This window comes from Triturus cristatus, chromosome 3_1 (assembly GCF_964204655.1).
Source record: "Triturus cristatus chromosome 3_1, aTriCri1.1, whole genome shotgun sequence".
In the NCBI taxonomy this organism is placed as follows: Eukaryota; Metazoa; Chordata; class Amphibia; order Caudata; family Salamandridae; genus Triturus; species Triturus cristatus.
In genome coordinates, this window is record NC_140583.1 from 511,024,807 (window position 1) to 511,049,736 (window position 24,930).

The following is a 24,930-nucleotide window of genomic DNA, read 5'->3' on the forward strand; positions in this document are numbered from 1 at the left end:
CATGATAAATATGAAATACACTATAATGTTTTGCAGAGTTCATTTTTGATTAATGCGTCCTTTAAATGTTGGTGAATTATAGGCCTGGGCGAAACTTAAATCATGCTGTAGTCATTTAGGGAATTTTATGTAATGCATATTATGTGCACTTCCAAAAATTAGCCCGACATGCCTCATCATGTAATTATGCATGAATGATTTTTATTCTGCAAAATTATGTATGATTTCATATAATTTTTCCAGAAAATTTGCATGATTGTACAAAAACAAATTACCTAAATTTCACACATCTCATGTTAATTTGGCTTTCTTTGCCGCACAATTCAATCAGCCCTCCTGCACAATCTGATCATCCAATGTTATATAATTCCATTGGACCTGACTGAAGTCATAGGTCCCTGCTTACATTTACACAGCAAATAGGTTTTCAGGTTATATCTTCCACAAATTGAAGGTAAAAATGTCATACAATTCTGATTTGTGCACTGCCCCAACAGGTGAAATTGTGCAAATAAATCACACAATTTAGCACTCATGCACTTTCGAATAGTGATCAAATTGGCCATCTGCTAATCAGGCTACCTAAAGTATGCAGCATGAATCTGGCATAGCACGGTATACCATGTATACAGCAAAGCTCCAGCATTGGTTTCTCACCGTTGCAAAAAACGTGATTTATTTTTTTTCTAGAGAAAAGTAATGAGCTCTAGGGTACGAAAAGGCTGAAATGTAATTTTTTTTTATTTGATTTTTTCACAGTCATATCTTCGAGCTTTTGCATATAACAACACCATTTATGATGATCTATGGGTCCATTTGCAAGAGGTATGTATGCGAAACTTATGCAAAAAATGTTTGCAAATCTACATAGGTTGATTTAAAGAAAAGATGTACTAGGTGGTCAAATAGAGGTAATCAGAAACACTTTCTTTCTTAATGTGCAGATTCTCAAATGGAGCACCCATGGTTGGTCTTCCAGTGTGGAAGTGCACTCTGGAACACATTGCATAACTTGATATTATAGAGAAGAATTGTGAAACTGAGTACTACTTGATACCCATGTGTTTTTGATTTCTCGCAGTTGTGCTTCATGTCACCATTGGACCGTATTTATTTTACAAACATAAGTACTGCATGAGTTTAAGTACACGTTGCAGTATCAAAATTTATCAAGACTTTTTGGATTGGCACTTCACACACCAATCACATCTTGCATCAGCAGAGGGGGGAAGGTGCCCTGATAGCCATTACATTAAACGCTCATTTCTGTAGGTGGTAATTATATAGTGTGACTCTAATAGAAAGGCTAATTATCACCACACAGGGCCAGAGGCAAAAACATAGAGAACATGTGATGAGGCAGCTGGTATCTAACAGTAAACGTGAATTGTTATTGCATCATGATTTAGGGGCCTTTAAAAAGATGAGTCTTCGGCTTGTTCCTAAATCAGAGTTGATATGAGGGAGTTCTTATGAATAAAGTGATGTCATTCCAGATCCTAGGTGCATAGATGGAGCCGTTATCTTGCCTTGTTTTTTTATTTATTCCTTGCACTTCTTCATCTCCATCTCCAGTCTGATCTGATGGTGTGCTGCCAATGGTTGTCAAAGGAGCACCCAGAAATGGTAAGCTAGTAAGCCAGGCAATCATGGATATGGGTTGTGATGGCTTGGTAGATGAGACAGAGGGTTTTAAATATGGTGCAGGGTCCGGTCTGTCTTAAGGGCTTCAGGAAAGATTCCTGGAGTGAGGGAGTCATTAAGGATAGTGATTAGTGGTGAGAGAGCTTCCCCAAAAAGGGGGATGAGGGTAACTGTTGGACTTGGCCCTTTTTGAAGGGTCATCCCTGAACTTTTTGCCTTCCTCCTGTATTTGTTCTGACCTGTTGGTGGTGGTTTTATGACTCTGGGCACTTTACCACTGCTGATCAGTGCTAAAGTGCATATGCTCTTTATTGTAAATTGTTGTAATGGATTAGTGACTCCATGATTGGCTTATTTGATTTACTTATCAGACCCTAGTACAGTGCACCATGTGTGCTCAGGGCCTGTAAATCAAATACCGCTGGTGGGCTTGCAGCACTGGTTGTGCCACCCACAGAAGCAGCTTGTAAAGTGTGTCTCAGGCCTGCCATTGCAGAGCCTGTGTGCAGTCCAGTACTGCCATGTTGACTTGGTAAATGCACCCACTTACCAGTTCCTAAACCTTCCCTTTTCTACATGTTAGACACCCCTAAGGTAGGCCCAACGGCAGGACATGCCCTGATGTGTGAAGCATGTCCTGATAGTGAATTACAGGCATTTTCGTTGTTCACTATTGCAAGGCTACATGTCCCCTTAGGCCAGAATGGGCAGTTTGATTATAACATCTTATAATCCTAACTGACCCAGGGAACATGGTAGAAAAACGAATTTAGTATGCCTGAACTCAGAATGATAAAATACATCTTTTAGTAAAGTTGGTTTTAACATTCTGTGTTTGAAAGTACCACTTTTAGAAAGTAGGTATGTTCTTACCTAACCATCCATTACCAACATGGTAATACCCACTAACGGCCATGTGGTAACCTCACTGCAACCACCTCCATGTGGTAACAGCTGCTGTTGCCCCCTATGTGCTAACCCACGGTAACAGTCACGCTTTAACGTTCATGCGGTGACACCCACGTGGTAAAACCCCCCACGGTAAAAACACCAATGCGGTAAACACCAACGCGGTCAAACACCTACACGGCAAATATCAATACGGTAATGCTCATGTGGTAACACTCACGTGGTAACACCCACCGCAATGCAGGCACCTTTACTTGAGTATCTAAGATCCAAACCCCACCAGTGATAACCTAAACATTTTTAATGTATCAAGATGAGATGACAGAAACGTGTTTAACAAACGTTCAGAGCAAAAACAGGCTGTTTTCACCTCCACAAGTGCTAGAACACTTCATCTCGAGTGTGAGTCATGACACCCGGGCCCCAGAAGCTGCCTCGAAAAACCCCACCTCTGTGCTGCACGAGAGGCCATGTGATTTGACATATAATCCCACTGGGAACCATACATTAAGTAATAATAAAAATGGTTATTCACTGTGCTCGGAAATAGCCAGTACTGTGGCCTGAAGAGCTACATACGACAATTCATCATTATTCACGGATGACCAACGCTATGGTATTAAACACTGCAAACATAAATTTAGCATTACACACACCCCAAAGCGTAATTAATACGATGTGTGCGGAGCAAAAAGCAGCCTTGACGCGCTTCTAAACTGCAGCGCTTAAACGAGCCAGGCGTTTGCCTGCCCGCTGTTTCCCAGGGAACTGAAAGGAAACACGAGCGTCGAATTTTGAAAAATCCTCGAACCCCCATTTGCTCAAAAGTAAACAGATTGCCCTGTCAATCACCTGTTATGTAATTCCAATCTGTACCAGGTATTGCGGTGTGTGCCGGAAAATCCTTCCCTCACCGAGAACCCACAGCCACGAAAATTACAGGGGGCACCGACTGAGGGGACTGCCTCCACCCTCCATTCTTGTGACACTAGTAACCCCATGGAACCCCTCTCTGCTAAGACCGGTCAAAACCCTGACATGGGCCCCCGTCCTGCCACAAACTCTACAACAGTCCACCAAATCAAGACTGAGTCAACTTAGCCTCAAAATTAATGGCAGACATCTGCCGTTTGGCCTGCCACCGTCCAATGACGTGCGTCTTGGAAGTGTGCGTGCCGAGGCGATCTGGAGAGGGCAGACATCTGATGCTGCCATAACAAATCGCTGTCTTGCTTTGCATGTGTGGGAACACTCACCTTCACAACAAACAATGGAAGGGACTATTGGCAAACACGCACATGAACAGAAGCCCTCGTAATCAATGCCTCAGTCACGAAAGATAAACACCCACAGTCTATGTAAATTCGGGTCTCTGTTTAACCTCTGCCAAACCGCCACACACACCTGCATTTAAACGATGAACACAAGTGCAATCTCAGCCCCATGCACTACCCTCCGGTGACCTAACCACAATGAAATGCTCAGCTCCGAAGGCCGGCCTCCCTGAGTTCACATGCGCTCACTTCGCATAGCTGATTGTTCTCTTCGCTCCGCAGCGCTCAAAAGCTGATAGCTCCCGACAGCTCCGCCAATGTGAATGGGATACTTAACTGGGCTCGAATTGTTAAAACTTAGCCTCCTGGTAAAATTGACCAAATGCTCCACAACCCGGACTCGCCATTATGCTAATGCCCCTACACGCTCACGCGTCTCCCCGGGATACCGTATCTCACACACACTGTCCGCCGAGTAGGCTCCACGTGTCGCTGCCGCTGTCCACCAGCTCATGGGCCGCTCCTACTCTGCTCCACTCAACACCGCAGCCACTTGTACACCGCTCCTCCGCCCACACAATGAGAAGTCAACCGGTGCTGTGACCCCTCTCCAGACGCTGCTCCTCGTTGTTGATACCGGGAAATCCAGCGCTCCGTCACCAAAAAACTCCTCCTCCCTGCCGACGCCACCAAATCCAACACCTCCAACAGCTGCACCTGCAAAACAAAAGAAAGAAAATAGGAGTTACGGGCCGCTGGTGGCCCGGGAGCCGTTCTGCGGGGGAGCCAAGGAACAAGAGATTGTTCCTGCTCCCCACACCCCTTTTTAAAGGAGGGGCACTGGGTATGCCGGTCTAAACCGGTCTGCCCCGAAGTTGTTAGGAACATGTGAACCAGAAGCACTAGAGTGCTTCCGGTTCATGCCCCCAACCTGCCCTCATTGGCTGCATGATGGAAAAATGTGGGGGGGGAGGCATCATCACCTGGCATGGCAAGACACCCCCGCCACCCCCCAGGTCACCGGGGACCGGCACAACCGCCATAATGGCGTCCCGCGCTATGCAGCACTAGCCTTGCCCAATCTCTTCCCTGCCTTGGCACGTTCACGGATCTCTGTCCTCTCATCCTTTTAGCCAATCCCAAGACTCCTTTGAACTCTTGAACTCTGCTTTATTACTGATTACAACAATAAGCCTATCTGGGAACAGGAGCACACATTTTTAATATTCATTTTTTTCCATTGAACACAGGCACCTCTTCACCAGCTTCAAAGTTTTTTGTTGCAATCTTTGTACTATGGGTGTATGTAATCAAGAAAAAAATAGGACTCTTAGGGGCACATGCATCAACCTATTTACTGGCCGCACACTACCCGATTCGCAGAATGACTGGTAAATAGCCTTTTGGGATGCATCAACCACAAAGCCATATGCAAAAGAGGTAATTGCAAATTTTGCGATTACCTATTTTGAGAATGCAGTTAGGGAATCACAATTAACGATTCCCTAAATGCAATGCAAGAAGCATTCTCAGAATGCTACCTTGCATTAAGGAATCGCAAAGTAGCATCAACTTCAAGTTGATGCTAATTTGCAATTCCTTAGAAAAATTGGAATGAATGGGAACGCATTCGCTAATAGCGATTCGCTATTAGATAATGTGTAGGAATCGCTAATATTTTAGGGAAACCTACATGCAAAAGCGATTGCGATTCCTTAATAGCGATTCCCTAATAATCGCTATTAAGGGATCGCAATTGCTTTGTTTGATGCATGTGCCCCTTAGACCTCGCCTTGAGGCTATCTGTAAAACACCATCCTTAAAGTTAGGTTTTGTGATTACTGACTTTGGTGGGTCATCAGGTAAGAGCCTACAAGAGAGGACCCTGGCGATCTCTGAACTGTGAAGAAGTTTCCCACAATACAATGTCTCCCACTTAATCCATTTCTTCAGTTATAGCTCCAGAAAGTTATTCCAAAATTCTTACTGGTTGCAAAGGGGCTACTACTTAATCGTTGAGGTCTGTGAATACTCTTTCTAGAATTAATACCATACTCTATGCCTCTTTGAGACTGCCAATCACCTTGCATGGATACGTTTATTCTTATTAAGTTAAACTTGATTCCAAAATTACTAATGTAGTGCTCCATGCATCTCTTTTAAAAGGTATTGCCTTAATGATAACCCCAGTACAGCACCTTATGGACTCCATAGCACCTTCGGCCTTCTGACCTGCCTCATCCTTTTGCTATAGAAGGCACAAATAGGTTGAGTCTATGCATTTAGACTACAAGCTCGAATTTTACATAGTCTTAATCCTTGGCTACATGTGTGCATTCTTATTACTCACTCATTGTAGCACCTTAACTACTTAGCGTAGTCCCTGCCCTGATTGTGGGACTTCATTAGTGCATCAAGTAGCTGGTAGAGGAACCCATTTCGTACTTGCTACAGGGGGTTAAACGTGTTGTCAGAGCAATATTTAAGAAACCTATCAGGCTTCTGCCATCAGGCAAGTATCAGGCCAGCAGTGCAAGTCATGATCTCCAGCTCAGAGATTCTATGAAGAAAGGGAACATCTACATTTTACCTTTGGATCTACCCATACCTACCTGAAGACCCATAATGAGAAACTTATGGTTCGTGTAGTTCTCTTGTGGCCTAGACCGAAGAGTATTTGCATAACAAGGGATGCAGATATGCTAATGAGCCATCAGACATAAAAGTCATCTCATAAATTATTTTATACATATTGATCACTTATCTGATCAAGAATGTCCTTAAACAGGATCATAATTCACATGCATGCCATTTTAGTCTGGTAGATATAATGTCTATCATTTAAGCACCCATAGTGGACCAGTGTACGGTCCTGTTCCTTCAAAGACAGTGCTCCATCCTTTAGTAGAGAATGATCCTCCAGCTCTCAGTGTGCAGAAGCCACACATTTAATCATTCACTTCCACTTTTGACACCTTCACTCAGTGCAGATGTCTACGTTGTGACTTACTTACTTTTTTGGAGCTTGGTTTCCAGCCCCGGGGCAAGGCTGCAGGCAGAAGCCAAAGAGGGCTCCACAAGTCTGCATACCTTCTCTATTAGATCCTGCCGAAACACATATTACATGGATCGGTTAGGCCTGGAAGGAAAAATTGTCATTTTATATGAACACGTTTCTTAAGCTGCCTTCTTTTTTAGATGATGACTTTTGACATCATTTGCTTGTGTGACAGTGCAGGATTAGTTTCTCTGAAACCACACTGCTTACATTTTCACTTCGTGAGGACACTATCACCACACCTTGAACGTTTAGTACAAGGCCTAAACGTCCATGTTGCAAATGTTGTTGTTTGTTATTCATCCATAAGGTGACTTAGCTATCCCAAGAGGATGAAGAATGTCAGCCTGGTTGAAGTCTCGACACGGAAGCATGGATACTGTAATTATAAATAGACACACATTTCCATGTTTAGATGAGAGTAGCACTCTGCTGTCATTGCCAGATCGCTGTTGTCACAGTCTCAGCCCAGCTGGTTCCTGTGTACCCTCTGCGAGGAGAGATGTCCAACTTGTGACCAAGGCGAGGACCTGAACACATTCACTCACAGGTAATAGGAGTTAGATCAACCAGTGGAGGATTCTTGTCAGATCACCCGCCCTAGGCAACTAGGGTAGAGAGCGCATAGTAGAAGTACACTATACACAGTACTTATATGCCAGCATATATACACTGCTTTAGCACAATAGTGGAATTGTTTATCCTTTTCACTCTTCCCAAACTGCTAATGACATTTATTTGCTTCTATATATTAATCATTGCAGAGCATATATTTTATACAAGAATCACAATTGTTCAATAAATATTGGAACACCTCTCTGTATATTGTAGGAAAGTGGGTGTCTGTTGCAGTACCCCCCCCCCCCCCACTTTCTGCCAGAATTCTGATGCACTTTGACTTGCTGTGCCCTGGATCCCTGCCAATCAGGTTCCCAGGACCTGTGTTCTTTCCCAAAACTGTACCTTTGTACCTCCAACTGGCACCTCTCTGGCCACATGTAAGTCTTTTGTAAAAGGTACAATGGGTACCAAGGGCACTGCAACCAGAGAATGCCTCTAAGGGCTGCAGCACATATGGTGTCACCCTTAGAGGTCATGTACCTTAAAGCCCACCCACTACCATTGCAGGCTGCATGTTTTGGTGCAGAGAAAGTGAAGAGTGGACATGGCACACTCTGTGGTATAGGTATAGGTAAGCTACCCCTCTAGCTGGGTGCACTGTACCACTGGTGAGGGTACAGTTTCATGGACACTGTATCCCTACAGCGTCTAAGTCCATTCTTAGACTTTGTAAGTGCAGCAAAGCCATAAAAGAGTATATGGTCTGAGAGCATTACAAACTCCACAGCACCATAATGGCTTTACTGAATTCTGGGAATTTTGGTAGCAAACGTTTCAGCATAATAAACCCACACTTATGCCAGTGTGGGATTTATTGTACACTCACTCAGGGGGCCTCTTAGAGATACCCACTGCAAAATGACCTGCCTATGGTGCAAACACCAGTCTGCCACCACGAGACATGTTTCTGGGCCCCTGGGGTGGGAGCCTTTGCTCCCTAGGCCTAGAAACAAAGCCTTTCCTGGATGTAGGTAGTCACCCCTACCCCAGGTGAGGAAGAGCCATCTGTGGCAGGGGAGTTTCAAAAGCCTTGCCACCTTTGTTACGCGACCCCGAGCCTCTCCAGCTACCAGGAACAGGCTCCTTTCCTGTTCACCCCCTTTTAGGTGGAGATACAGGCAGGAAAAATGTAAGCAGCCCAGAAGTTGTGCCCACCTCTGCCAACCCCATCCATCAGGTGGGGAGGCGAGGAGAAGCCCACTCTTCAGTGCCCGCCATCTTGCAGATCACAAGCACTCTCCAATAAGGATAAAGGATTGTGCCCTCTCCCTCACGTGGGGTGAGCACACCAAGGGTGTAATCCCCCTAAGGTCAGTAGCCCATTGGCTACTACCTCGAGGCCCCCAAAACGCTCCCTAAATACAGTATTTAGGAGGCAACCCTGAATCCACAAGGCAGATTCCTGCAAACTATGAAGAAGAAGGACAAAAGAAGATGCAGAGCAGAGGAGACTGCAGAGAAGAACTGACTTGGCCCCAGCCCTGGTGGCCCGTCTGCAGTTTCCAGAGATCCTGCGCCAAAATGCATCTTGTCCTGCAGCCAGTGACCTCCAGAATCCCTGGGAGGACTGACTGCCATCAACAAAGACCAGATCTCCTGTGAACAGCAGCCCTGTTCAGAAGATTCTCTAAAGAAAGACTCCAAGCCTGCTGAAGACAAAGACACCCGATGCCTGGAACTACCACTGCACTGGTTGCCTATTGCCCGAGTCCGAGTGGCCCACCAGTCCTAGCAAGGTCCCCGAGCGCTTGAAAGTCCGACTCCCTGACGTAAGGTGAAATCTGACCTCAAATGGCACCCCTTCATCCCCTACCCTGCGCCATGGAGAAGAAGACCTGAGGTGCACCTATTCCCCGAGGCCTCCAACTTACCTGCCCAGCTGTTGGTTCCTCCCAGTAGACCTCCTGGACCGATCCTGCAGCTAAAAACCAAACCAGCTATCCCAATTAAAAACAACAGGGTGCCAAACACCGATCCAGCACCCTGCACTCAGCCGCTGATGTGGGCGCACCTTGTGTGCTAACTTGGATCCCCCTTTGTCCTGACCTTAAACCTAGGAGCTTTGCTCCCTCAACCCTGCGGCTTGCCCAAGAGCAGCCACCAACGATGGCCCCCTAGCCTCATAGGCTAACATTGGGACTTAACACTCTGAACCCGGTTGCCCTAGTGCCGCTGAGGGTGCTTTTTGAGTGCATCCTTGACCGTGGGGGAACCCTCGTTCTGGCCCCAGAAAGTCAACCCTCAAGACCGTGTACTTACCTGCAAACCAATAACCTACGTTTTCTCCATAGGATTGCATTAACGTTTTTCCTCTGAAAATCTGTGTTGAGGGTGTTTGTACGGAAACATAAGAAACTGTGTTTTTATGAACACTGTTTTAGTTATCTTTATCCAGGAAATGTCCCAGTGTGACATCTAGGCATATTACACTGAGTAGAAAAAGTGATCCAAAAGTAATCCAAAAGTGATTTCAACTGGACTTAAAGATTCTACAAATCAGCTTGCTTGTGTTGTTCAACCTGCCTTGAAAAGTACTACTTTACTTACCTGTGCCAAGTCCTGCTTGGTTCTAAAAATAAAATACAACCAAGAAATATTTTTACCACAAACAGTTCATCTGAGTTCAGTCTTAGAGTGTAACATAATTTCTTGCCAGAGTGTGTACAATAAATGCCTAACCCTACTGTCGTGTAGTTCCTATATACCCTATACAGGATCTGCGCGTTTGGATAACATGAACTGTGGGATTGGTGGCAGACTGGTTCCCGAGCACCCCCAGCGGATATGTTAGCCTGTTAATATTAGCTAGCTCACAGTGCCATTTGGTTCTGCACTCACTTCATGGGCACCTGGATGGTGGTCGACGGTGCTGGGCCCTGCTCCTTCTCCTACTCCGGTGGCAAAAAATTTAGGAGTTCAGTTGGACATACGGTTGTCAATGAAAGATCAAGTTATGACCACTGCTGGGACCTGCTATCGCATTCTGAGTATGCTGTGTAGAGTGTTCATTTGGCTGCCTTTGACAGTACGCAAAACTTTAGTTCAGGCTCTGATAATCGGTCGCCTTGACTACTGTAATGATTTGTTGGCATCTGCAAATGAGGCTCTTTTAATTAGATTACAGGTTTTCCAAAACGTGGCCGCACGCTTAGTTCTTAGTAATTCTTCGCGTACCACCGCCGGGCCACTTCTGAAGTCACTTCATTGGCTTCCTATTCTCCAGCGAATTAAGTTTAAGCTCTGTTGCTTTGCACACAATGCAGTCTTTGGCAAATGTCCGAGTTATATGGCAGATAAGTTTAAGTTGTATTGCCCAAACTGGAATCTGAGGTCAGAAAATAGTGGTTTTTTGGTGGTTCCTCGCTTTAAGAAAAGTCGAACTGGAGGCAAAACAGTTGCCTTCCTGGCCTCTAAACACTGGAACTCCCTACCAGAGGTTTTACGGAAATGCTCTAACTTGATGCGTTTCAGAAAACTTCTCAAGACGGAATTGTTTAAGATCTGAGTTTGTAAAGCCATGACAGTCTGCGTTGTTTTCTATGCTAGCGCAGAGATACCTCTATGGGGGTGATTCCTACGCTTTAGAAATCTATTACTTACACACATACATACTAGAATCTCCTCTTATAGGGTAGAAAATAGTTTCTGGCAACCTCAGAACCTGACAACCCTGATCCCCCAGGATCATGGAAACAATATACTACCTTTCGCTCAGTCACTCGTGCTCACTTCGTTTGTCTCAGAGATAAACAGAATAAACAGTCTGGGCGTTTCAATAAGAATTTATTGAACAGTTGTTATTCTAGTGTAAAATAGATATGCTATAACAACCATTAGACAGTAGCAGAGATATATGATTAGCAGTACTACGAAAGTAAAGGGATGGTATAGTTTTACCATTTTTCAGTAATCATAAATATATACAAGTACATAAAATATATGATAAAAAGTGCGTACTCCTACTATGCCTCCCTAACTAGATGTACCTAAATGTACCTAGCATCGGTGTAGGTGTTATGCCAAGAATCCCTCTAGGATTTATTCAACCCCATTACCTGAGAATAAGAGAATATGGGACCCCGTCCTGGTCTCGAGTTGGACACCCCAGGAGGGATGTTAGATCACTGTGAGCTGGAGTATCTGCATGAAGGAACCTCAGCGTGTCTGGTCAGTGTGTCAGCCAGGAAGTCACGGTCTCCTCTGTCTTTCTAAGCAGGACATGATGTATATATACCCATAGGTCTCCTCAGGGGGTCCTACCTTCCTGTGTAACTGTGTCGGCCTAACGGATGACGTCGGGCCTGAACTTTATACAGAGGTATTATACAGGAGATGTTCGTTCTGCTGTCAGTCCTGCTGTGCTTCCAAGAAGCCTCATTCATAATGTATGAGTATCGAACTAGGGAGAAACCCACATTCTGAATGCAGTGTTGTATCTAGGTAAAAGGTCAGTCCCTATCAACCTTTATGTATGTAATGTAGGGGAGGATATAAGTGAAAGGTTGCAGTGTTACCTGCGCCCATATAGGGTACCTATATGGAATATAACACCCACTCTTTTTCCGACTGGACAACATATGTAACCTATTATTGTACTAACATTCGAACTAAACATTGGTACGCGCAAAGTGGTAAAAACATTGCTTTTTTGCTAAAAAAACTAAAACATTTTTAAAAAAACTTAAAAGTGTTAAAAAAGAAAATGTTTGCAAAGTATAGCTCTAAAAGTGTTCCTAGGTATAGTCCGAACAACCATGAGCATTAGAAAGTCATTTATGCCCAATAAATGAAAGGAATGTCAATTTTGCATCTTATTTCCAAATTGAGCTTTTTATTAAAAAGGGGGAATTTCTTCCAGCACACGACGAGCCAAAATTAGTCAATTGTTTATGTGTCCTGGCTGGTAGACCCAACATTTTCGTTGCTTGCTTCCGCAGTAGACGGCCCCTATAGCACCTCGCAGAGTACGTCAAATTGAGCACAGATGATGTTCCACACTGTCCGCAGCCGGTGCTGGGGCAGTCTGTGCACTGTACAAAGCCTGGGAGTCAGTGGAGGAGCCGGTATCCATACCAACAGCTGCAGTTGCTACCTGCGGTGGCTCGAGGAATGCCGCCATCAACATTTGAATACGCTGAGGACACTGTAGAACATGGGCTGTTATCGGTTCCAGTAGAGCCTTCACGTCCGGTTGCGCACATGATGGGTGTGTCAAACAAAGGTCTAACACGCATTCTTCTCCGCAAAACAGGCATCGGAAGACAGGTAAGATGACGTCCATCCAGATTGGTCGAAATGACAAGATCCAAGATACACTTAGTTCTCTTAGGCGAGGCATGCCTAGATGTTGTACCATGCTGTCATGGTATTTCCACTCCAAGAGTGCTTTTTCCATCTCCTTGGTGACTGGGATGTCCATTGCATAGCAGATAGAAGACAATCAGGATACCTGCTAACAGAAACAGGATTAGCGGAAGTCCTCCCAAGATGCTTCAGAATACGGAGTGTATGAAGTTTGGTATAACTCCAAATACCGTCTGAAAGGTGCCTAGAAGTCCAAAACCTATGGTCTTAAATAGGTGGACAATGCCAGTTGTATCAGACGTGTTAAAGATACGATTTACCAACTCTGCAAAATGGAAAGGGCAGTTTGTATGGATAAGCGCCCGTATCTCTGCTGAAGACCTTGTGATCTGGAGATCAAAAGTCTATCGAGCGGAGGTGAAGGGCACAGACTTCTCTAAAAGCATGGCTTTCATTCTGCTTAGAGTATCAAACTGTATTAAAGGAACATTCAGTAAAGGCCATAACGGCGCCTCCCTGACTATATGTGTCGGTGGAAACAACACTTGCATACAACTCGTAACCCTAGAGCTCACGGTTACTAGATATGCGATGCCTGGGAGCATTCAGCAGCAGCCTTGACTGTTCAGCATCAAGTAACTCCCATTTGAAAGTAGCCCAAATGCTGGAGTAACCACTGCAGCTGGGGCACCCTTCAGATGACAGGACAAGTTTGCTACAGAACCATTACAAACACCGGGCAGCATTATATACTGACATATGAGGGATCCACTTAAAGCGTTCTTACAGTTTGTACTGCTTAGAAACACTTCTCGATCCCCATTCCAGCATCGAAATCTGTTTGGTAATTCCCAAGATTCCTTAATGTATTCCTTACCCATTTTCTCATATCTGCCTGCCTGTTTTTGTTCAAGACAATATTGAAACTGAAAAGTAGTGACCGGTAGAGTTATGTGGCCATGGATTAGCCATTTTGTGGATGGTGATTCTGCCATTGTAAATGGTAATCTATCCAGTTTTTTGATATTCAGCATTTTATATTTTGCTCCCCTTTGTGCCATTTCTATCTGTTTATCTGTTAGATTGTATTCAGAAAAAAGAGACATGCTGTTGATAAAATGCCAAGGCACATAGCCTGCACGCAAAGATTGCAGCGACCAGCTTAACAACATAATAGAACGTAACTGATATTGCCCGTGTTGTAATATGGCTAAATCCTGTTCTAGTAAGCCTATCATAGAAGATACAATGCTGCCTAAGGTACATATCCTGGAGGTCAATGTAGTTAACCACTTGTCTACCACTGCTAGAGATTTTTCTAGATTTATCCAGTCTATTTCCTGTAGTCTCTCTGTGGCCTCTTGTTGAGATATTTTCCATATTTCATTTTAGCAGCATAAATGCCTGCATAAATGAAACGTTTCTAACGTGGTTTCCTGGGACCTAGAAAAAATCCCTAAGATCCATATCCTCTGTGAGCAAGGCTAAGTGTTGTTTCACCTGTGTGAGTGTTGAGATTTTTAGTTAATAGAGGCCCAACTAACCAACACTGTATGACGTCACTACCCCTGGATGTTGTCTCTGTACATAGTGTGGATCTGGCCTATAGATTGTGAACCCTTCGGTTTTACCCATGAATCTTTCCTGACAACCATTGGTGTCTGTGGGCCAAATCAACCATTTCTTCCAATCAGGGTCTGATCTGTTGTATTGTAATATGTCATCAAGTGTAATCACTTCCTGTGATGTTATGTTATTCTCGGTGTGTGATGGAGTCGGCTTCCGAGGTGTGTTCAAGTCTTTCTTCTTGGCTAGTCCAAGGTAAGACGTCTGTTGCACTGTCTCGTTCAAAAACATGAGTTGTTGAGGGATGAGGCATGCTCTAAATAAATCTTCTATCGCCAGCACTTGCCAATCCCTAGTAGCCCAGACTAATTTTAAGTCTATGGTGTCTTTCCATAAGTCGTAACAATGTTCAGACAACTGGCCAATAAAGAATGCAGAGTAAATCTGTTTGGTGTTTGTTAACATATTTTCCTGTGCTGACGTTGATGCAACCTAATAATAATATGAGGCTGAGTCAGACATATTAAACCCAGAAAAATATGGAAATTTCTGTGCAAATGTTTTTGAACTGCCCTTCGGCGGTGTTGGACAATGTTCCTACTGGTGGTATGTTTACACATTTCTATGATTGGATGATTTATCCAAAAAGTGATGACCATAATGTTGATAACAATACATGGTTTCGAAATCTGATGTGCCTTCCACTGTTTCACTATTCAAAAACGTAGCAGATTTTTCCAAATCAGACAACATGTTATTAACAGTTTCAAAATCACAATCATCAGAAAATGTACTTGAGGTAATGATATGACTCAATGATATTTTAAATAAATGTGGAATTTTAAAAGTTCAATCGGGCCGAATATGTCAAAATCAACCTTGTCCCAAACTATACCATCAGGTATAGGAACTGTTGTAATGTTCACTGAGGACAAGTCTCTTTGTTCTCGATGAGATGATTGATGTGGTTTTAAAAGTAAATTCACCTTTTGGGCTGCAGAGCTTTGACGAATATATTGTCCATTAATAAGCATGTTAAAAATCATCACGAAGCCTAACCAGAAAAGAAAGAAAAGTACCCCGGTAATTATCCATAGTTCTATCCACGGTGATACCAGGTAGGTTCTTTTGAGAAAGTTCAGAAAGTCCTTAACTTGCTGCTTGCATGATTTTTGGACTGGCGTCGTTTCTGGTTTACTTGGATCCAAAGAAAACATATCAAAGTTTATGAAGTAGGCAGAAGCAGTTCGATCAATTGTTGGAATTACATCAGGATTTGTTGAAATTGTACTTTGCTCTTGTCGAGGCATGTTGACGTAGACATCTGTATTTGGTCTAATTGCAATTTGTCGTTCTTGTTGAGTTTGAATTTGAAGTTTTGCTCAAGGGGAACGAGTTCCATAGCATTGTTGCATAATCCATCATTCCGTACAAGAGGCTCTTTGAACGTGATGAGTCTTTCCATTTGAACTTCTTAATTTATAGCGAGAGGAGGACGTCTGCACTTTGGAGTCCACGTGGCCTACTACTTAGTATCAACCACATAGTGTGGTTTGATTAGGTCGATTGAGACAAATCTTTTCTCCTTTTTTTCGGCAAGAGGTGGTAGAAGTACAGTTCTTGTTCTTTCAATTGCTATGACCGGCACAGGCTATCTGTAAGATGGCCCAAATTCTTTTTTCTCTGCTATTTTCTCTCTGACCAGATCCTCGACTTTTGGGATCCAGACAGGTCTTGCTGTGACTGATTTGACTTCCCCAGTGGGGGTCTGCTTCAAGTGGACATTACTTTGTTGTGTGCTGGATTCATTTAGATCCAGTAAAACAGTCAAACGATCATGGATGTCAAAAGGCTTATCATCCCCCACTGCGCCTTCACAATCAAGATCAAGTACCCACATTCTTGTCCCGAATAGGACCTCATATGGAGTGATCCCCCCAGAGAACTTCTTGGCATATTGTTAAGAGCCCGCTGCACTCCATACAGTTGTTTTACCCATCTCTCACCAGTGCCTAATACTCTAGCTGTTAAAGAATGCTTTAAGTCTTGGTTTTTCCTCTCCATGACCGAATTTCCCTCAGAATGGTATGGAGAGGAGTACCGCAATTCTACACACAATCCTCACATGGCCTCCTTGTAAGCCCGAGAGCTAAACGGAGGACCCTGTTCAAAATGTAATGTGCCAATTGCGTATGTCCCTATGAAGACTCGCAAATCTTTTATAACAGTTCGAGCGTCAGCCGAGCGCTGGGGCCACTCCCATAGGAACTCAAGCAGGAATCCACTGCAACCATGATATATCTATAAGCCCAATCTCTTTTTAAGGGGCCGCAGCGGTACAAGTAGACACACGCTAGTGGTTTGTCAGATATTAACAATGGTGTCTGCGCTGGACGTTTTACGGTGGAACGTTTCATCTGCTGGCAGATGTCGCATTTCAAGACATAGTCTTTAGTCTGCTTTGATAATCCAGGCCACCAATAGCATTTTTTCAATAAAGAAACAGTTGCCGTCACTCCTGCATGAGGAGAACATATCCCTTTGTTTGCTGCCAGAATTAAACTTCACCTACGATCCATATTTGGAATTACTCTATCCCCATTCCAGGAATCTGAGCAAATGGAATGTTATTGGCATCTAACTTGTAGGAGTACTTGAGTGGAAAGCTTTTTGGTACTGCACCGCTGTTCTTGCCTGAAGCAATGACAGCTACCATAATCTCACCGTCTATTTTCGTTTAAAAATGAGTGATTGCTGTTACAGAAGCCGTGTGTACAGTCCCCTTTGTGGCTTCATCAGTCAATGAATTCCCTTCAACCTGAACGCCATCATGCTGATGACTCAGTGTATGTATCATGTGAGCCCTCGGTAGACCGGATTACAACTCCACTACCTGTTCCCATTGCATTTTATGCTTGATTGTGCCACCTTTTGAGTCTTTGAACCCGTTTTGAACCCAGTATTGCAAGTATTCATTATATGAATGTACACAGTTGAAGGAATCGCAAACAATTAGTGTGGGGAATTTTCGATCCGTATTTACCAGTGCCAGTATCAAGGCTTTTAATTCTGCCAACTGTGCCGTGCAGTATCCTAGAGATCGTGTTTTCGTGCAACTCGGATGGAACTTTTCATCCCGCATGCGACCTTTAACGACTGCACATGCTGCGCTATATTGTTGCTTACTTCCAATGGCCGGTTGAGCAGATCTGTCAGTGTAAATAATATATTCGTACTGATTTAGAGGCATTATTTCATTAGAGTAGAGGATATTCTTGTTCGTATTGCAGGAATGCTTGTGTTTTTAAATTTAGGTCGTACCTGTATTCTACATCTGTTGCAGTGAGAGAATTAGCCCATTGTATCCATCGTGGTGTAAAGCTTTTGCGTTAGGAATGTTCGCCTTTGTAGCAGCCTCTAGGGCCGGAACCAAAGTCACTACTTTTATTCGTTTCCACTGTGCCAGTGCTCTTTCTCTCACTACAGTGGTCTGTACCGCTGTTAGAATCTTTTCTGTAGATGCAAAGCGCATCTCAGCATTTGTGTACAAATGTAACTTGTATGCACTTAGTTCTGTTTCACCTTCATTATATGTCAGATAGGTGTACCCAGACTGACCCGAAACTATATGGATCACTAGGTAGTGTACGTTTACGCGTATCTGTAAGTGTGTGGAAGCCATCATGTCAGCTTGTTAGGAACGAAGTGTATCTGTGTGTTCCTGTGTCCAATGTCCTACTGAAAAATCAGGTTTTATTAAGTCGTAGAAAGGTTTTACTCTTTCTGCGTAATCCAAAATATAAATTCTACCAAAATTTAGGAATCCCAGTATTGATTGTAGATTTTCTAATGATTTTGGAGGTTGGATCAGCAGCACGCATTTTTCAAAAAAATTGTCTGGCAGGTTTTTTCCTTCACTTGAAAACTCATATCCTAAAAACAGGACACTGACGTGGGCGATTTTTGATTTTTTAAAGTTGAATTTGTAGCCCTCAGATGAAAATCCCAAAATTATGGTATTCACTCTGTTCAAGTGTTCCTCCAGGTCATCGTCCGTCAGATAAATATCATCCACAGAGGACAAAGCCTCTTCATCTAATTTTTGTAGTAACTCAGTTACTTCGGCCGAAAACAACCCTGGGCTGTTCTTATACCCATGAGGGAGTCAACAAAATTGCAGCTGAGACCCCAGCCCTGAGAATGCTGTCAGATACCTGCATTCAGGCGGTATATCTTGGCAAAAAAATCCAATCCATTTGAGATATCAAGTGTTGTTTTTCCACACAATCTTATTCATTAATGCGGCACTGTGTGCATTTTGGACTGCGAATGTCTTAGTGCAAGTGTTTAAATGTCTCTAATCTAAAACCAGATGATATGAATGGTCGGGTTTCCTGACTGGAAACAAAGGATTGTTCATTTGAGAGGTGCATGTTTCAATCACCCCTTGGTATTCAAGTTGATCAAAGATCTCCCTGACCTGTTTTTTAGCTTCTTGCTTTATTGGATACTGCCTCTGTGCAGTTGGAGTATTGTTTAAAGGAATTATGTGGTGAGTTGAATCCTCATCCCATCCAACATGGTTCTTGTATAATGCCGGAGCCTGGGCTACTGCCCACTCCTGTGCATATGTGCGTTGTAAGTGCCTGGGAATATGGTCTGAGAATGCCGGTAGAATTACTGTTTCTTCTTTAGGGCAACCAATGGTGAATGCTGGCTGCCAATCTCGTTCAGCTAACAAAATGTCATAGCCAAACGTCAGGTTCTCCCAATAGAGACCTCTCACTGTTCTACTTTTGTCCCCCTCCATCGGGAGCGTTATTTCATGTAACTTATGTAGGACACTCACCCTAGTATCAGGTGTTTCTACTGAGATATAATCATTCAAGTCTGCTGTCACCAGAAATTCCATCACGCTCTGATGAGCTATTGTTACTTCTACCGCACTGTCTAGCATCGTCAGGGCCCATTCCCCATTCAGTAGTTGAGTCCTCAGAATTCTGGGCATGTCTGATCTTTAGACCTGCAACTTTATCCTTTTTTACTGTGGCTTTTGCTTTGCTTTGGCTTCTCCTCTTTTTTGGAAGTGTAATCTTGAGCGTGCTGCTTGTCTCTTGTTTTGTATGCTCTTCTTGTATCTCTGATCGGCCTTCCCTCTCGGAGTTTTTCGATGAACCCTGAAAGGTCCAAGAGGAACGTGTATCTGTATTCCTAATATTATCCCTATTCCTGAGATTATACCTCTTTTTGGAGGGCTACTGTGGAGGAGATCTACCTCAGGATTGAGATCTGTTCTCTTTAATGTTTGTATTATCCCACTTCTTTTTATTTGAAGCAGGTGTCTGCTCAGAAGTGTCCTTTTCAGAACTGCCCATCAGTTGTGGTCTTAATGCTTTCCCACCCAAACTGTCTCTGCCTAATTCTGCATATGCAGTTTCAATTATTTTTGGTAGTTTGTGTTCCTGTTCTAAAGGATTGAACACCCTTAGGTATTGGTGGATAGCCACCAAAGCTGCTTCCCCTTTAATATTAGCTAATATTATTGCTGATACCTGGGCATAGTTACCTAGTAACTTCATCCCTAAGTTCAGAGCAGGCTCTGCTCCATACTTGTTTTGTATTTGTCTTAATACATCGGGTATTACCGCTAACAAAGGAATACCATGAGTCCTAGTATAAATAGCAGCAAAGACTGTACCCCAAGTGGTACAATCCTCTACTTGTGGTGTTACCCAATGGGCAAGCAGATTGTTAGCATTCTGTGTTTTTCATACGGGGTAGCATTCGGGAATACTGCCTCTAACTGTGTTATTTTCTGAGCTACCCAGAATGGCATTTGTTCACTTTTAGAGGGCATTTTACCCATCCCTGCTTGTAATGTTTGTGGTGTGATTTTTGTTGCTGTACCCTGAGTTTGAGTTCCATTTATTGCAACTATTGCTGGTTGGACTGTAAATGTCCTCATGATGAATTGCATCAAGTTTCTCTAGATTTTAATTAAATCTTTGTGTTGTATGAGTAAGTCCCCTCGTGGCATTGTGTCAATGTCAGGATGTGCTGTGTAGGCCGCTAATATCGGCCATGTTGACCCTTCTCCTCTGAGCGGGCCGAGTCTTACACTTCTTCTGTAAGGGGTAGGGTGCCTTTAAACCAGTATAAGTGTTCCTGGTACATGAGCGGAACCTCAATGTCCTCAAATGGACAATATTCCGCTGGTGCATTTCCTTCTGTATAGTAGTGAATTGTCTGTGTTCTTGCATTTGCTGCTGGGAATGTAACCCACAAATAAAATATCTATGTTTTGTTTGGTTTGTGTGCCTCAATCACAAAAGCTACTATGCCACCCCTAGCTGATAATCCATTCTCTAGCAATGTCAGGGTGACTGTATTTCTGATTTTGTCTGCAATCGGAATAGCGTCTGCATCTTCTTCTCCAGCTGAGAGGTTCAGATTTACTATTGCGTCATCTCTGGTCTCAGTCATTTTTGTAAAGAAGACGTTTGTCCAAGGGAACCAACATAAGGTTTTGTATGCACAATTTTAGGAACAATGTGTCCTTCAAGCTTGATTAACCAACAGCCAATAAATAGGATTTTTTTGCCTACTCAACTGTGGCGGAGTTTGTGCCCACCCACTCCAGACGTCTCTAGTGTTTTGTTAGTAGGGGTCTCTGAGAATAGCATGACTGGACTACTCGGATTCTACTGTTAAATAGGTACCCAACCAATGTTGGCGGCGCCATGTCGTGTTGTTCCTATATACCCTCTACAGGTTCTGCGAATTTGTATAACATAAACTGTGGCATTGGTGGCAGACTGGTTCCGAGCACATCCACCGGATATGTCAGCCTGCTTGTATAGCTCGCAGTGCCACTGGAATCTCCTCTTATCGGTGAGAGAATAGTTTCAGGCAACCTTAGAACATGACAACCCTGATTCCCCAGGATCGTGGAAACAATAAACTACCTTTCGCCCAGTCACTCGTGCTCACTTTGTTTGTCTCAGAGATACACAGAATAAACAGTCTGGGCGTTTCAATTAGAATTTATTGAACAGTTGTTATTCTAGTGTAAAATAGATGTGCTGTAACAACCATTAGACAGTAGCAGAGATATATGATTAGCAGTACTACAAAAGTAAAGGGATGGTACAGTTCTACAATTTTTCAGTAATCATGAATATATACAATTACATACAATACATGATAAAAAGTGAATACTCCTACTATGCCTCCCTAACTAGATGTACTTAAATGTACCTAGCATTGGTTTAGGTGGTATGCCAAGAATCCCTCAAGGATTTAGTCAACCCCATTACCTGAGAATGAGAGAATTAGGGACCCTGTCGTGGTCTCGAGTTGGATACCCTGTGAGGGATGTTAGGCCACTGAGAGCTGAAGTATCTGCATGGGGGAACCTCAGCGTCTCTGGTCAGTGTGTCAGCCGGGAAGCCACGTTCTCTTCTGTATTTCTAAGCAAGACATGATGTATATATACCCATAGGTCTTCCCAGGGGTCCTACCTTGCTGTGTTACTGTGTTGGCCTAAAGGATGACGTCGGGCCTTAACTTTATACAGGGATATTATACAGGAAATGTTCGTCCTGTTGTCAGTCCTGCTGTGCTTCCAAGAAGCCTCATGCATAATGTATGAGTTTCAAACTAGGAAGAGGACCCACTTTCTGAATTCAGTGTTGTATCTAGGTAAAAGGTCAGTCCCTATGAACCATTATGCATGTAATGTAGGGAAGGATATAGGTGAAAAGTTGCAGTGTTACCTGCGCCTATATAGAATACGTATATGGAATATACCACTACCCTCTGATAAAGCCTTACTGCTCGCCCACACTACCACAAATAGAGAGTAAGGTGCTATCTACATATACCGTTGTAAGCCCTTGAGGATCCACTAGACTCTATGCACACTATACCTTACTTTGGTATAGTATATACAGACCCAGCTTCCTACATGTATTTCTTGTGTATCTCTCTGGGTATGCTCAAATGACTGAGCGAAAAGGTTCTAGATCTGTTACCATGATTCCTTTGGGAGACAGGGTGGTCATGTTCTGAGGTTGCCCAAACCATTTGAGACCTCACTAGGGTTAGGGGTACTCATGGTGGTACTGAGAGCTAGTGGGACTATAGGTCGACATATCCTGAAGGGGTGCATAGAGTCAGTCTGGCACAATCTCAGCATTTATGTTGTCCAACAAACGAACAGTTCCTACTAAAAAAGTGGAAACGGTACGAAACACATTAGCTGCTGTGGAAAAGCTACATGTGGGTTAAACCTGAATCATCAGTCCAGGGGCAACACACCTTGGTTGCATCAATTTGCCATTTTTGTCCTAGTCCTCTGGAGCTCTTTGAAGCCAAAAGGTTTCTAGGTCCCTGATTTTTCTGAATGGTAGGAGGCGTACACTTTACACGACTTAGAGACCCGGGACCTCAGGAACAGCACTTAGGGATCAGGACTCACTCCACCAAAAGCCAAAAGCAGGGTCCAAGGCAAGTCCTGTTGTAAATGGGCTCTTCTGGAAAGGGCTTCTTACATCTTGTTGTGGCTGTTTCAACACCAGTTAGCCTTCAAAAATGCATACCACAAGTCTTGATCCTCTCTACAACCCTTCTTAATCTCTATCTTGAACCCCACTTTGTGATCCTTAAGAACTCTCTGATCCTCTTCCTCCTGTATGCTGATGATACTCATATCTATATGAAGGTCATACCCCCAGCTGACATTACCCTTCTATTCAATACCTTGACCAAAATTCAAACATGGATGTCAAAGCACCACCTCAAAATACACCATGTGAAAAATAACCCTGGGCGTAGTTCGCGGAGAAGCACTACGCGTAGCTACGCAAAGTGCACTTCGCACTACGAAAGCTACGCGTTGCACTCTGCGAACTGTGTAGTACCCTGTTTGCACTGTGCAAGATGCCGTTTTCAATGATTGCACAGTGCGGGCAAGCATCTGGCACTGTGCAATCATTGAAAACAGCATCTTGCACAGTGCGAGCTGTAGTTTTCTGCCTCTCGAGTAGATTTTTACTCGAGCGGCAGCTTTCTCAACGCGGACTGGTAGTTTCTCATCACGAGCGGTCGCGAGCATACGCAACCACTCTCAATGAGAAACCTGACCTCCCCGCATTAGAGAATCTCACCGGGTGGTTTATTTTCCACGCTCGCGATCGGCAACTTGATGTTGCTGATCGCGAACGAGGAAAAAGTCTCGCCGGGATGTAATTTTACTTGACGTTGAGGACCGCGAGCAAGCAAAAAATGACCGCTGCACTATGCTACGCGTGTTTGCACTGTGCTACGTGCAATTCACGGAGTGCAAAGTAGCGCAACCTTCGCAAAATACGCGAGCGTAGCATAGTGCTTTGCCCAGGGTTAGTGAAAAACAAAGTTCCTTATATCACTGGAAAAAAGCAAATCCTTCAGCCCAAGGCTGGATAGATCTCCTCCCCAAGGTGTAGGGTCGTCCCTCCATTGTTCAGAATGCTTGGCCACTTGGATTCAGCATTGATAGCCATCAAAACCTCCAGAATCATATCGCAGCCACTGCCAAGAATGCCCACTTCCAGCTAAATCTATTATTGGTAGTCAAGCAACTCAGCCCAGAACAAGACCTAAAACTTAATTTGCACGATTTAGTTCTTTCCAGACTTGACTACGAGATCCCACTCCTCGCAGGCATTCCCAAAATTCACCCTGGTCCGCTCAGACCATTTCTACATGCTGCATCCACTTTGTGACTGGCTGCATGAAATTTGACCGCATCACTACTATTCTATTAACCCTCCAGTAGCTTTCTATAGAGAAGAGAGCTAAATTTAAAACTGCTTGCACAACTTAAAAAGCATAGCACACATCTACGTCCACGTACTTAACTTAGAATCTTAAAGTATTGGCCACAAAAAGGGAATTGAAAAATGTGCGATCTCTTCTCCTTGAGCCTCCCACGTTCAATTGAGTGATTTATGAACCAGTCATTCTCCATCAGCACCACAAGAATTTGGAACTCCCTTACACTCAGCTTGACCACATGTCATGCTACCTTCAAAACAGATCTCAAAGTTTTTCTCTTCGAAAGACACTTGGATTAAATACCTCTTGCCCATACTTGCTCTCAATGAATACTTTAATATATCTGTTGTTGCATCGCAAGGTTTCCTGTGACCAACTGTACAATTCATCTCACACTTTTTCCTGATTTCCAATTGTTCATTCCTCCTAGGACGCATCTACAGTGTATTTTTGATGTGATTCTCTTGTCACGGTTCTTTTGTAAAGTGCACTGATGATCCTGATCTAAGTTTGTGCTATATAAAATCACAAAAAAAAAAAAAATGCCACTTATTCAAGCCCATTGTTCTCTGTGCAGCATACGGCTTACATATTTTACAATCTTTTGGTGCCCTATGATTTAACTTGCTTAGTTATAAGGGGCTCATATCCATCATTTATCTAATTTTCCATATTGTTGAACCTGGCCCTTACCCGATGCATTTCTAAACTTATACAGACAATTTACTGATCATTGTG

The 24,930-nt window shown here is 43.5% G+C and overlaps 1 protein-coding gene across 3 annotated transcripts in view; it reads left to right on the forward strand.

Moving 5' to 3' along the window:
• LOC146860504 (aminopeptidase Ey-like) overlaps positions 1 to 24,930 on the forward strand; it is a 724,459-nt gene that overhangs the window by 434,743 nt on the left and 264,786 nt on the right. For all 3 annotated transcript variants that reach the window (XM_085644417.1, XM_085644415.1, XM_085644416.1), the window contains exon 10: positions 760 to 825. In XM_085644417.1, coding sequence (XP_085500543.1) covers positions 760 to 825 — 66 coding nt within the window. The remainder of the gene's footprint in view (positions 1 to 759; positions 826 to 24,930) is intronic.